This window comes from Macrotis lagotis, chromosome 4, assembly GCF_037893015.1.
Source record: "Macrotis lagotis isolate mMagLag1 chromosome 4, bilby.v1.9.chrom.fasta, whole genome shotgun sequence".
Lineage (NCBI taxonomy): Eukaryota > Metazoa > Chordata > Mammalia > Peramelemorphia > Peramelidae > Macrotis > Macrotis lagotis.
Window position 1 is genome coordinate 100,323,853 of NC_133661.1, and position 14,680 is coordinate 100,338,532.

The 14,680-nt window shown below is 36.0% G+C and overlaps 1 protein-coding gene and 1 long non-coding RNA gene across 3 annotated transcripts in view; one reads left to right on the top strand and one right to left on the bottom strand.

Moving 5' to 3' along the window:
- Window positions 1–2,057: 2,057 nt before the first annotated feature.
- Window positions 2,058–14,680, bottom strand: part of PLEKHS1 (pleckstrin homology domain containing S1) — a 30,003-nt gene continuing 17,380 nt past the window's right edge. Inside the window, exons 10-15 of one of the 2 annotated variants that reach the window (XM_074233645.1) lie at window positions 13,536–13,660; window positions 12,664–12,870; window positions 10,998–11,099; window positions 7,585–7,720; window positions 5,578–5,661; window positions 2,058–4,317 (exon numbers count right to left, since the gene is read on the bottom strand). In XM_074233645.1, the coding sequence (XP_074089746.1) occupies window positions 5,593–5,661; window positions 7,585–7,720; window positions 10,998–11,099; window positions 12,664–12,870; window positions 13,536–13,660 (639 nt within the window). In that variant the 3' untranslated portion in view covers window positions 2,058–4,317; window positions 5,578–5,592. The remainder of the gene's footprint in view (window positions 4,318–5,577; window positions 5,662–7,584; window positions 7,721–10,997; window positions 11,100–12,663; window positions 12,871–13,535; window positions 13,661–14,680) is intronic. The other variant, XM_074233646.1, reaches the window with a different exon arrangement.
- The window catches only part of LOC141521270 (uncharacterized), a 66,213-nt gene continuing 59,126 nt past the window's right edge, over window positions 7,594–14,680 (top strand). Inside the window, exon 1 of the long non-coding RNA XR_012477878.1 lies at window positions 7,594–7,749. This is a non-coding gene — a long non-coding RNA (uncharacterized LOC141521270). The remainder of the gene's footprint in view (window positions 7,750–14,680) is intronic.

Sequence of the window (14,680 nt, forward strand, 5' to 3'; positions counted from 1 at the left end):
TTCTAAAACCTTGCCATTCAGTTCAACTCCTCCCATAAATTCTATTTTACCTACTGAAGTCTCATATAGATTTTCATATTTTCCTGTGAAACTATTCTATCTCTAAGATCCTTTGGAATCACAATCTCTTGCCTTTTACTTCTCCTGAAACTTCACTCCTAAACTTATTCTTCATCCTTACAATGGCCTTCAGTCCTTCATCTCTTTATTTTTCAAGTCTATTGCACCCCATTCTGGCTTTGCCGGCTTTCTTTTATAGTCTTGATCTTATTCTTTCAGCAGTTCATTCATTGTATTTCAGATTTGAATTTCTTTTCCCTCGTATCCATCTATTCAGTATTGTTTATTGTTGAACTCTGGGTGACACACATAATTTGTTTCTTCCCTTCCTACTCCAGAGTTTTTGAATACTGAAGAAACATCTACGACTGTGTCTATTAGGTTTACTTTAAATCCCACAGTATCTCACCTTAACGGGGTCCTCATTTCTATACTAGTTATCTCTTTTTTCCTGATCAATTCTCTTAGACTTCTGAACTAGATATTTCAAACCATCTCTCTCCTCAAGCTCTGAACTTCATTCCTACTCAAACCAACATGAACCCATTTCTGCCTTTACCAGTAAGCTTTGAAGTTTCCTTATTTTCCCTTCCATATGACTTAAAGCTCTTCATTTATGCTCTCCTGCTTCTCCCAAACTCAGAGCAATAGGATAGCCCTCTTCCTTGTCAAGACTAAACATCTCCCTTTGTGTCCTCTTTTCTTATCCCTTCTAGGATTTTGCTCATACCCTCTCTTATTTTCAGTCTCTCTCTCTCTAATGGCTCCTTTATCTTTACCTTCAGATGTATTCAGATTTCCCCAGCCTAAAAACAAATGATAACAAACAAAAACTATTTCCCAAAACCTAATATCTGAGTTGGACAACATCTCAAGGGTTATCCAGTCTAATCTGTATCTGGCTGAATCTCTTCTATAACATTACCCACCAATGGTGATCCAGAATTTAGTAGAAGACTGCAATTCAACTTAATGAACAGCTCTAATTGTCAGAAAATTTTCCTTTAAACCAAGACAAAATTTGCCTTTCTGAAAACTCTATCTATTCCATCTTCTGGGATCAAGCAGAAATAAATTTAATCACTCTTTCTCATGATATTTCTTCAAATACTTAAAAACCAATATCATGTTTTTGCTAAAGCTCTTCTTCTCCAGTTAAACCAATCCTCAACCAGCATGAGCTCAAGGCACTTTGCCATCTTGATTGTCTTCCTTTAGACCAGGGGTCTTAACTTGGAATGAACTCCTAAGAGGTCTGTGGATATATTTTTAGGAGGCCCAAGGAATATAGATGGGGAAAAGTAACTTTATTTCAATATAATTGATTTCCTTTTTAATCCTATGTATTTAGCATTTAAAATGTCATTCAAAGAAGTCCATGGACTTCACCAAACTTCCAATGGGATTCGTGACACAAAAGGATCAAGAACTCTTTAGATATGCTCAAACTAATCAATATCCTTCCTAAATTATAGTACCCCAAGGTAACACATTCCAGATGTGGACAGATGAGGGAACAATGAAAGAGAATTATTCTCTCCTTTTTCTGGATTACATGTTTCCCTTAATTTGGTCTAAGATCACATTAGTTTTTTTGTATGTCATATCTAAATTGACTTGTACTGAGTTTATGGTCCATTAAGAATCCTAGATTCTTTACAGATAAAACATTTTCTGGTTATGTCTCCTTCATATTCTACACATTAAGATTTGTTTGTTTATTTTTAAGACATGCATAAGACTTTACACTTATCTCTATTGAATTCCAGCAGATTTGGCCTAACATTCTAGCCACTGCATTCTACTCACACCCAGCATGCATCTGTCTGTTCCACTTTGGGAAGTCTTCAACTTTAATTCTTTAGGAACATTTCATGATATTCTATAAACAATTCCATGACTTGCATCCCTATGGCATCACTGGAGGAATATTGTTGTTTTTTTCCCAAAGATGAACTTTTATTTAAGGAAGAAGCTTTCAGTAATTAAAAGCTCTGTGCATTTTTCCAAAGGCAATCCTTCCCACTCTCCTCCTGTTCAATTCTGGGCCCAGCTCATGAACACATGTAGTGTTTGTCTAAAACATATGTACTGCTAGATCAGCTCTGTGGGTTGTCTATCTAACTGCATATCATAGATTGGGAAATAAATTGGAGTTTCCACACACTCATATATTCTCATTTTCATTTTTTCTTCTTATTTGGCATTGATTTTTATCTCTGCTCTCACATGGGGTCTGACTTTACTAAAACAACTCATTTGGAAATAGGTTTCATATCGACAACCAGTAGTTCCCTGTTGTTAAACTATGATAAGTTTCATTTTGTGTCGTCTGACTTGAAAGTCAGAGAATTTGATGTTTGTCATAACCAGTGTTCCTTGATTCTCTTCAGAAGTAGGCATGACAAATAGTGTGAGTCAGAAAAGTCTTTAGTCATGCTCTGGTAGCACAGTGGATAAAGCCCTGGACCTGAAATTAGGAAGACCTAAAGTTAAATCTGATTTCAGACATTTATTAGCTATATGACACTGGCCAAGTCATTTAACCCTGTTTGCCTCAGTTTCCTTATCTGTAAAATGAGCTGGTGGATATGGCAAATTTCTCCAGTATTTTTGCTAAAAAAAAAAAAGAAACCCTAAAATGAAAAGGTCACACTCAGCCATGAAAGAAATGACTAAACTAACCAATATTTATTTTACAGAGGAAGAAACTGAGGGAGTTTCAGAAATGACACAGGGTAGTAAACTGTTGAACCGGGCTTCAAACCCAGATCTCTTATTCTAAAATCCATGTTCTTTCCATGACCTTAGACAACCTCTACTGTGTGACCATGTGTCTGGCCAGTGGTCATACAACTCACAAGCAGTGTGATTACTTCTCCTCTCTGGACCTCAATTCCATCATTAATAAAATGAGAAAATTAGGGTGGATGATCTCCAAGGACTTGTCCAGCTCTTTAAATGTATGATTACTTTCCTGATTAACCTTATTTTTCTTAACTGTGAAATGGGATATTGTTCTTTCTGCCTCACAGAATGAATTAGCTAATGCTTTCAGAGTTTTAAAGATTAGAAATCATATATATTTTTTCAGTCCTTATGTAGCAAGATAGCCCTTGGAGGATGTGACCTAAAACTGTTTTGACTTACAAAATATTTTTCTGTGCCTCTAAGACAATAAATTAATCCAGGCCAATCTGTCTCCATGGCACCTTCTCTTCCTGCCCTGACCAGTGAACAGTATCATGGTAACTGACAACATGGGGTTATCATGACAGGATACAAAAGAAGGAATTGCTGCAAAATTGGGGGGTTTTTCTTTGAAAAACATTTTAGACTAGATACCCGTTAAATAGGAAAGTCAGAGAATTTAGAGCTATAAGTGACCCTTAGAGGTCAATACCTTTCTTCTATAGTTGGAAAAAAACAGGTCCTCAGAGTTGAAGTGACCTGTCCAGGGACATTCGGTAGTTAGCACCAGAGTTGGGATTTAAAGGCTGATCCTGAGGACCTGGGTTCAATTCCTCGTACTTGTATGATCTTGGGCAAATCCTTTAGCCTATCTGGGTCTCAGTTTGAATATCTCATTTGTAAAATAATGAAGATGAACATGATAGGTCCCCATATGCCAGGTCCCCACCAACTCTAAACCTAGAATCCTTGTTAAAACTCTTATCGATGAGGAAACTGAGGACTGGACAGATTAAGTGACTTCACCCAGGTCATACAGGTACAAGTGACAGAGGTGGTACTTGAATGCAGATCTTCCAACTCTAGATCCAAGGCTCTATTTACCTTTTATCGCTTAGAGCGCCTAGAACAGTGTTTTGTACCTAATAGGTGCTCAGTAAATATCTGATGAATGAAATAAATAGGTAAATTCAATGAAGGCATAAAAGTATTGATATGGACTATGAAAATAAAATTGTGCAAAATATTTCAATATATACAAAATGTAATACAAATTAAGTATTAAAGCATAAAAAAATTTATTGTTCTTTGTTTTTTTATTGTTTAGTTGTTTTCAGCTATGTCTGTATCTTTATGACTCCATTGGGGGTTTTCTTGGCAGAGATATTGAAGTGGTTTGCCATTTCCTTCTTCATTATTTTACAAATGAGGAAACTGAGATAAACAAGATTAAATGACTTGTCCAAGGTCACTAAGTTAATAAGTATCTGAGTCCTGATTTCAACTCATGAAGATGAGTCTTCTTGATCCCAAGTCCAGAGTTCTATTCATTGCATCAATTAGTTCCTGTAGGGGAAGTAATTATTATTTCCATATTATAGATGTGGAAGCTATAGGTCAAAGGCCTTAAGTGACTCATTCAGTATCTCCTGGAATGCAGTTCTTAGTCCAATGATCTTTTCTCAGTCCTTATTCTTGGCATCTCTGCAACTTTTAACAGTGTCAATCCCATTCTTCTCTCTAGGTTTTTGCAACACTAATAAAGATCAATTTGAAAACTGACTAGGGGATGGATTCATTTCCCTTGGGTCTTTTCTGTTAAGATCAAATTACAGAAGTTCTTTCAATAAGTTCTATCCTTATTAAGCCTTTTGCCCACCCATATCCATCTTGGTCACATGTAAGTACTATTTTGATTCTTTAACAAATTTTTTGTATTGATATCTTTGGTTTTTGCATCTCCAACATTTCTCACTGCATCGTTCTTCTTGTCACCTCCCACAGAACCATCCCTTATAATAAAGAAGTTTTTCTAAAGATAAAAAGAAAAGTAGTTCACTGAAACCAACCAATTTTCAAAAAAAATTGATGTTATATGTGGTGTTCCATATCTATGATCCTACATCTTAACAAAGGAGCCCAAGAAGGTGGGCTTGTTATAAAGCATTGTTTTGATTTTTTGTTGCTGTTGTTGTTCTTTCTATTTACAGTGTTATAGTCATTGTGTACATGGTTTCTTGGTTCTACTTACTTCACTTTGAATCAGTTTATTCAAGTTTATTCATGCATCTTTGCATTCAGGGTGTTAATTATTTCTTATAGCATAGTAATATTCCATATGTTCACTTGTCAACTTTTGTTTAGTCATTCTCTGATAAGTGGACATCTACTCTGTTTCCAGTTTTTGGTTACCACATATAAAAATGTTGCTATTAATTTAGGCAAATAAAGGGACTTTGTTTTTATTCCTGATTACTTTATTGTCTGTGCCTAACAGCAATTTTAGTCACTTCACATAATTATAAAATGCTTTCCAAAATGACTGGACCAATTAATAGCTCTTCCGATAACATGAGATTGTGCCCATTTTCCCACAACCCATCCAATATCAGCTTTCTCATCTTCTGACATTTTTCCAAGTTGCTAAGTGTGAGTAAAACTGCAAGGTGGTTTCAATTTTTCATTTTCTCTTATAAGTAGTGATTGAAGAATCCTTTTTATATGTTAGTATTTACTTCTCTTCCTCCATTCTTATTCGAAATACTTAATGATAACTCCTTCCATCACTTATCTGTAGAGAGATGGTAGTAACTACCCCAACCTTACCCAAAATGGTGTTTTTCAAGAGTAGCCAGAGGCCACAGGATGGAATTTATTTGAATCAGGGATCCGGCAGATGGTCAATTTTACCTTATAAGACAAAGGAAAAGAAATGAATACACACACACACACACACACACACACACACATATATATACCCAGCATTATATCCACTGGTGCCTAAAAAACATACTGAGGCAAGGGTCTTGAATTTTCCCTTCTGTGGAAGACACAGGTCTCTGGTGGCCTTAGCCTTTCTGATAGAGACAAGTGAGTGAGCAGATCTCACAATATTCAGATGGATCTGATTTCATGAAAAGTAAAATAAATGGCTCAAAATAAACCTGATAAGCCAGGTTCAACACAGGCAAACATTTTATTCAGTCCCTTTTTTTCTCTCCTCTTTCTACCTTTCTCCATTTTTTGTACTCTCTCCTTCTTCCAACATCAACCCCCCTTTCTGGGCATCTCTCAATTAACCTTTCTTCTCTGTCTCTTGCATTAGGAAAGAAAACTGAGTTGACAAATTCAGCTAAGGCTTAGAGTGTAGGAATGTGGTTCTGTAGAACTAGTACCAGATAAAAAGTCAGAAGAGAGAGTTTGAGGGTCCAACTCTGCCTTAGTTTGTTTGAGATGAGTAATTTAACATGCTGAGTCTGCTTCTTTCTCTAAAAAAATGGGGATGGAAATGTCCCTCCTTTTTTGAGAAAAGTGCTTTGTAAAATGTAAATGCTTTTGATCTATGAGCTGACGTTATTTCTCTGGTCAAATCCCACACTGATGCCTCCTCATAGCCTGGAGGTAACTTTGGGCTCTCAAATGTTATCAACAATATTGGCAGGTCCAAAATACCTACAAGGATTTGAGTATGAATCCAAGAGATGTATCTGTTGTCTGAGAACCAGTCTAGCTAAGCATGGAGAGGCTCATTGATAGAAAGTGGTAAATTTTCAGGGCAGGACAATTCATGAAATGAACAAAACTGAAAAACATGGTCCTCCTTTGTAATCTGAAGCCATTAGCCTTTCTGATGTCCCTTTCTTGGCTAACATTGGAAGGGAAGTAGAAAGTCCTAGACACTTCTTCCCTCCCTGTATATAAATTTTAAAATCAAATTATCAACAGAGAAATGTTTTATAAGAAGTGATAAGTTGCTGCTTTTGGAATTTTAAGCATCAGGGTGGAGATTTTTGAGGGTGAGAGACTTTCCTGGACTTCTAAATCATCACATAGGTGAATATATTTTCTGAATATGCTGGCCTTGCCATTTATAACTGCTGCCAGCTCCTAGGGATCTGGAGTTGGGGTGGTGTTTCAGGGGACAGAGGAGTAAGATATGCTGAGCTGCAGACATTTTCCCAAAAGGTCTAACAGGAATACAGCCATCACCTTTATACATGAAGGACAATTCTGCTGAGAAATTGGCATCCACTTCTCCTTGGGCTCAGATCCCAGATTGGCTCAGGTTTCTGGATAGCATCCTGGTCTTGTTATCTCAGAGTGGTAATTTACTGCTTAGCACCTAGGTCTTACCTATGACTGACCTAATAAGTATGACCACTGGACAAAAATATTGTGGGGTATTAAAAGGAGACTCACATTAGGGGAACCTCTGCCCACTAACTCGGAGGATGAGTTTGAACTTACCCTCCCTGGGTCTCCATTTTCTCATTTATACAACCCTTTGTATCTCACAAGTTATCAATGAAGAATGAGGTAATAGATATAAATGTCAGTTGAAAGAGTACTGGGTTTGGAATCAGAAGACCTGAGGTCAAATCCAGTCTCTTTAATTTACTATCAAGGTCCTACATAACCTTAATCATCTTGCTCAGTCTCTCTGACTTTCAATGTCCTCTGAAAAATGAAGGAGGTGACTTCTAAGATCCCTTCTAGTTCCAAATCTTTGACTCTATGAATGAATTTTGAAAAGTATAAACTGATACTATTTAGTTGGTTTTCTTTCTTTCTCTTATTGTCCTATCCAAACTCAGATTGTTTAATAGAGCTTACCTCCTTCCTTAAGGATCTGTCCAGGAATAAGCCTACTTCCTCCAGGGTATGAGGCTTAAGGTCATTCACAGCTGATAAGCGATCACCATGATGGAATATACATCCCAGGTGTGGGGGACCTTCCCACTGAGACACACTGCAGCAGGGAGATAAAGCCAAAGGCAGGTAAGACAAATGTAAGATGCACTCTACATGAGATGGACAGAACATAAATGTGACTCATCTCTCTCTAGTTCTGTTCTGTTCCTATAATGTTGGTAGTATTAACATCTTCTGTAGTTCACTATATTGTGCATTAATTGATTGATCAATCAGCATTTATTAAGTGCCAACTATGTGTCAGTTAATGCTAATTGCTGAGGATACAAAAAGAGGCAAAAGACAAGCCCTGCCTTCAAAGAGATCCCCATCTAATGAGGAGGGGGAGACAACATGCAAACAAATATCTACAACAATCTATGCAATATAAATAAGAAATAATTAAGAGAGGAATGGCATTAGAATTAAAAGAGGAAAAGCTTCCTATAAAAGATGGAATTTTATTTGGCATTTAAATAACAAGGTAGTACTGGAATCACAGACTCAACACTTGAAGACAATTAAGAGCTCATCTACTCATTAAGAAAATGAGTTTTTAACCCAGAAATCAATAAATTTAAACATGTATATAGCTAGAAATAGATTCATTTCTACATTTTAAGCTAATTATTTTGAGTAGCTTTTAAAAACCTATCTGCTTATTCTAAGTAGAAATTTTTTTAATTTTTGTTGATCTTTTGGGTTTTATCTCATTGTTGTTATTGTTTGCATTATTTTTATTTATGAATATATTCCTCCTCTCCTCCTCTACCCAGAGTATGCTTTCCCTTCTCTCAAGAAATCCTTTTCAATAAAGGATTAAAAAAAAGAGAAAACAAAAACGATTCAACAAAACAAATTAAAACATTAACCAAGTCTGACAGTGTGTGGAGTGTTCCACACCCATCAACAGTCTGCAAAGAAAGAGGGAAGAACATGTTTAATGCCACCCATATTTTACGAAGGTAGAATGTAAGGTTCAGAGAACAGAAGTGATTTATCTAAGGAAAAATTCTCATGGTTAGTCATCAAGTCAGAACTAGAAATTATCTTCAGGCTTCCAGTCTAATGCTCTTTCCACCAATAATGGCAATCAACAATTAACAAATTTTTATTGAGCCCTTATTTATCATGTATCTAGCATTGCTCTGAAAGCCATAGCACAGGTTTTAATCTGGGTTATATGAACTTAAAAAAATTTTCTCCGCAAATACTATATTTTAATGTAATTGTTTTTTTTTTTATTTTTGCAATCCTATGTATTTTATTCCATGCACTTAAAAATATTCTGCTTGATGGAGACAGATATTCTGTGGACTGTTAAAAGGGTCCATAATACAAAAAAGGTTACGAACACCTTAGTATAAGAGAAAATAGTAGCACATCGTTGTTGTTTTTGTGACTTTTACCATTCCCTTTAGGGAAAAATAGAGCATTCAACTTGGATACAGTGATAAGCCTAATCTATCAACAGATTGTATCATCTAATAAGTACTAAAATGTGCCAGGTAAGTGTTGGGTATATACGTAAAGAAATGCAGTTCCTGCCCTTAAAGAACTTACTTTCTAAAGGGAGAAGATAGCATATAAAAAGGAATTAAAAGGGGGAAGATAGCCATGCTATTTTCAAAGTCAAAATGTAAAAATCTAGAGAGGCAGGGGTGGTGGTGGTGGGTTAAAAGTGAGCAGGGTTGGTCAGGTCTCTTTCTCAAATGGAATTTCTTGATGGGAACTCACCAGTTGGAGGAGGAGGTGAGAAAAGATAGGAAAAAGTTAGAAAAGTCTACAGAATCATGAGTGGAAGGAGGGTTAGAAGTCAGAGGATCAGGGTTTGGGTTTTTTTTTTTTTTTGCAAGGCAATGGGGTTAAGTGGCTTGCCCAAGGCCACACAGCTAGGTAATTATTAAGTGTCTGAGTCCGAATTTGAACTCAGGTACTCCTGACTCCAGGGCCAGCGCTCTATCCACTGTGCCACCTAGCTGCTGCTGGGTTTGAGTTTTTAACTCCACTTCTCACCATCCCTATTATAAAACACTTAAGTTTTCTTTGAGTCTCAGTTTCTTTATCTGTATGAGGTACATAATAACATTACTTGTACTATATATACTATAAAAATTTGCTATGAGAGGTATATTCCTGTTTTGTTAACCAGTTTCTTGGTTTAGATTCCTGTCTTGTGTACCAGATATTCCTGGAATGTGTTCTCCATCAGATTCTACCCTGACTTGGGACCCTACCTACTACCTACTTATTTTACTTGATAAATCTTCATTAAGCATGCTCAACTAGTTATCTCTGTAGAACTATGATTGCTTACCTTTGCTGAAGTGCCTAGGCTCTGGAATTCACTACCTCACCCAGATTTAAGGTTCTTGTGGATGTTGTTTCCTCATTTCAGTTGTGTCCAACTCTTTGTAACCCCATTTGGGGTTTTGTTGGCAAAAAGTAGCTTTTAAAAACTTATCTGCTTATTCTAAGTAAAAAAAAAACTTTTAATTTTTGTGGTTCTTTTGGTTTTTATTTCATTGCTCTTTTTATATTATTTATTTATTATATGTAATATTAATATATTATTTATATATATATATATTTATATAATGGTTTGCCATTAAGATACATTAACTTTTCTACCCACCTGATCCCTGTGATTTAATTTGCCTGATTCAATTCAGAACACTTGTATTTAAATTTTAACACAGTGATAGCTGACATTTATGTGATACTTTAAGGTTTGCATAGTTTTTTTTTTAACATATGTGTCATTGGTATTACAGTTATATTTCCCTCATTTCATAGTTGAGGAAAATAAGAAGAGAAACAACTTGTCCAGACTCACACAGTTATTAAGTATCAGAAATGGAATTCAAATGGCAGTCTTTTCTGTCTCAAAGTCCCAACTTCTTTAAGTTCCACATACTTTCTCATTAACTGACTGTATATTAGGTACAGTGGATAGCGAAAGCTGGGTGAGTTAGGAAAACCTGAGTTCAAATCCTGTGTGACCCTGGGCACATCTATTTTATCTGTCTCAGTTTCCTCAACTATAAAGTAGACACTATAATAGCATCTATATCCTATTGTTAGGATCTAATGAGCTGTATCTGTAAAATGCCTTGCACAGTCCTTACTTATAGGAGGTACTTGGTAAATTCTCATTCCTCCCCTTTATCCCCCATCTTTTCTCCCCATGTGATTGTGGGTTGACCTTTCATATTATTGCTGAAGACCTGTCTAATCATCTCCACCATATTGGTTCCCCAACATTTGAAGGTACCATATTGTTCAAACCTGCTCAGGTCCATCACCAGTATGACCAAAATCTGAGACATACCTACCATATATAACCTATAGCTTGTGTGAGTGTCAGGTATTTGTTGATGTCGTTCTTGGAAAGGAATACCTCCACCTCTTCCAGGGGACTTCCAGCAGGTATATTACTGTGTGAAAGGACATTAGTTAAAATCAGATCATACAGATGGTACTAAGGGAGTAAGATTTTAGAATCTAATTGTGGGGCAGCTAGGTAGTCTAGGCCTGCAGTTAGAAAGACTTGAGTTCAAATGTGGCCTCAGGCACTTACTAGCTTTGTGACCCAGGGCATATCACTTAACTTCTGTTTGCCTCAGTTTCCTCATCTTTAAATGGAGATAATTATAGCATCTACCTCTCAGGGTTGTGAGGATCAAATGAGATAATTATCATAAAACACTTAGCACATAAGTACTATAAAAATGTTCGCTGTTATTGCTATTCTTATTGCTTTTCAAAGTAGGATAGTACAGTGGTTAGTGTATGGGACTTAAAGTTAGGAAAGTTTTGAATAAAATCCTGTTTTAGCATTAGGTATGTGACCCTGGGCAAGTCATTTACCCTATTTTAGGTCTCAATATCCACTATAAAAAGGAATTGGACTAGATGACCGATAGCTCTAGGATTCCTTCTGGATCTAAATTCATGATCCTATGAAATATCTAATTATAAATAGTGTTTTCTGGTTTCTTATTTACAAAATACTCACCAGACTATTAAGAATATATGCTTTTTAGGGGTGGCTAGGTGGCGCAGTGGACAGAGCACCACCAGCTCTGGAGTCAGGAGGACTGGAGTTCAAATCTGATCTCAGACACATAATGACTACCTAGCTGTGTGACCTTGAGTAAGTCACTTAACCCCCATTGCCTTAAAATAAATTCTTTTTAAAAAATTTTAAAAAAGAATATATACTTTTTAAACTTATTTTGGGGGAGATGGAAGTAGTGGGGGAAGTCTTAACATTGCAAAAGAAGCTAAGATAATGCTAGATTGGTGAATTCCTTCATACATACATTTATATTTTCTAGATATTTAAAGTATGGGAAGAAAGCAGGAAAAGTAAAAACTGGAGAGGTCAGTAAATAGTAATTGACAATGCACAGACTCTAAGATTTCCTTTCTTGGTTTTTAGTAAAGGTTTGAGAACTTTTAGTGCCAAGGATTATTTGAATATTGAATCTGGGAACACATCATACAAATTACCCACAATACAAAGTTTTAACTTGGGAATGGTCTTAGTCAAATGAGAATTGAGACTATTTAACAGAGTAAGAACTAGTCCTGTGATATTCTTTTTCCACTGCAGACTAATAGCCTCTCTAAATCTAGAAGATGAGAAAGTTTCCAGATCACTGAGAGTTTAAGTCTTGCCTGTAGCCACTTAGCCTGTAGTGCCAGAAGTATGACTTGAATCCAAGGTCAGTCCTTTTCCCAAAATGCCACACTGTCTCTCAAAGACTTTAATGGAAATAGAAAACACCACCCATAGCAGAATAGTTATATTTCTCTAAGTAGCAGTTATTTGGGCTTCATTGTGATATAGGTAAGGGAAATAGCTGGGTAACTTTTATTGGTAGATTCAGGGGACTTAGAACTCTAAATTCTAAGGTTGATATCAACAGAGTAAAAAGGATTTCCCTGTTCACTCTTAGAATCATGAACCACAAATTTGAGAACTTAAATCATTACTTGATTATTCTGGATAGCTGTACAACGGAGAGTGAAACCAATCCCTTTTCCTGGTTCTTGGTCTTTGGTCCTTCGCTACTGGATGAATGATACAGCTTGCTTCTAGTCTCTTGCCCCTGCAGGTTGAGTCCCTCAGTCTGGTTCGATGGAAAGGCCTGAACTTCATCTTTGCTATTGAAAGGTTGCTGGAATTTCTCTTCATCAAAACTAGAGTATAATTATTTAAAACAAACTCAGACTGTCTTGAGTTGGCATGGTCATATACAGTTAGTTCTGCTGTGTTTGAAAAAGAATCAAAGAGCTATCAGTGAAGTGAAAACTAACAAGACTTTGAAACACATCCAACCATCAAAGTTATAGCCATGTCTGGAATCAGATAAAATAAACTAATCTAAAATGGACATGTAACCTAAATTAGTTCTTTACATGGATTTTGGGTATGGGACAAGTCATAAATTTAGACTTTAAAGAAACCACAGAAGTTCTCTGATAGAACCTCTTATTTTAAAGAATTAGAACCTGAGATCTGGGGAGGTTCAGTTTCCAAGTTACATAGGTGGCAGATCTGGGATTTGACCCATTAAAAAAACCATATATTCTTTTTATCACACTTCATTACCTTGTGGGAACAAAAAGAATATTACCAAATTAAAAAATGATTCTAAAATAACTTCCCTGAAAAAGAGAACATGTCCTGAGGATGACACTATAGCTCATCTGTGGGTAAATGCTCAAGTCTTATTATGAGATAATAGGTATTCAAAAAGTTGGGAAGATATCTTGATTGACGGTAACATTCATTTCAGGTTGAAGCAGAAACTACTCCAGAAAAAAAACTAATCTACAGGTTATAATCGACCTGTCATACATACCAAGATTTCATTGACATGTAGAGACGATCAGTTGACTTGGAGACCAGATTAGGTTCTTTGGATTCAGCAAACTCTTTGTCTTCAGCAAATTCTTTTTCTTCATTAGAAGCAATTACATTGTCCAACTACCCATTGAAAACATACAATTAGGAATAGTCTTAACTCTGCTCTCTACCATCTGCCCTTCACTCACACTCTGATCCTTTGTCCCTTCTAAAATTTATGATTGTTATGACCTTTGACATAGGTACAAGATCACATTAAATCAACCAAAAGATCTCATTCTAGAGAATAGCAAGCAAGGCTATGGTGGCAAGATCTGAATGGACAAAAAATCCCTAATCAACAAAAGCCCAGACTCTCTCCTATGCTTATACCTCCTTAAGGAGCACTTACCATTGCTTGGAGTTCATTTCTGTTATGAGCTATTTATTTATGCAGTATTTTTAGTACTTAGTGAAACTTAGTGAAACAAGTGAAACTTAGACCTCAAAATTTAGCTCCTAGAAGTAAACTCAACAAACATGTTAGGATCAAATCTGACTTTGGCTTGAAAAACAGTAGTAATTGCACACACACATACACACACACACACACACACACACACACAATGTCTCATGGTTTCCTATTGCATCAAGTCTAAATTATTTTGCTTGAATTTTAAAGCCTTCATTTGTCCTCACTATCTTATTCAACAGTACTTTCAACTGTCCTCCAAAGTTAACTCTTATCTCCTATTATGACTTCTTCATTATTTCTTTGCATATATCAGGCTTCTCCTTGCTTTTGCACTTTTGCTAATACCATTATCCCCAACTATTGAGCCCCTTCACTCTACTTCATACTTCTTTGTTATAATATATTTTTGTGTGCGCCATATCCTGCATCTAGATTATAAGATCCATGAGAGCATTTTTGTATTCCCTTTAGTGATAAGTATAGAATATTGTACTAGTTGGTTTTTAATAAGTAATTACCAAACACAAGAATATATAAATAGGTATTTAAATCTCATCCCTTCCTGACTTAATAAACTTCTTTCTAAAACTTTTTTCCTATTCTGATTTGTTCTCAACCAACAAACATTACAGAATTGAACAACAAAAGTGTTGTATGAGGTCACATGCATTTATTTTGTTAATGAT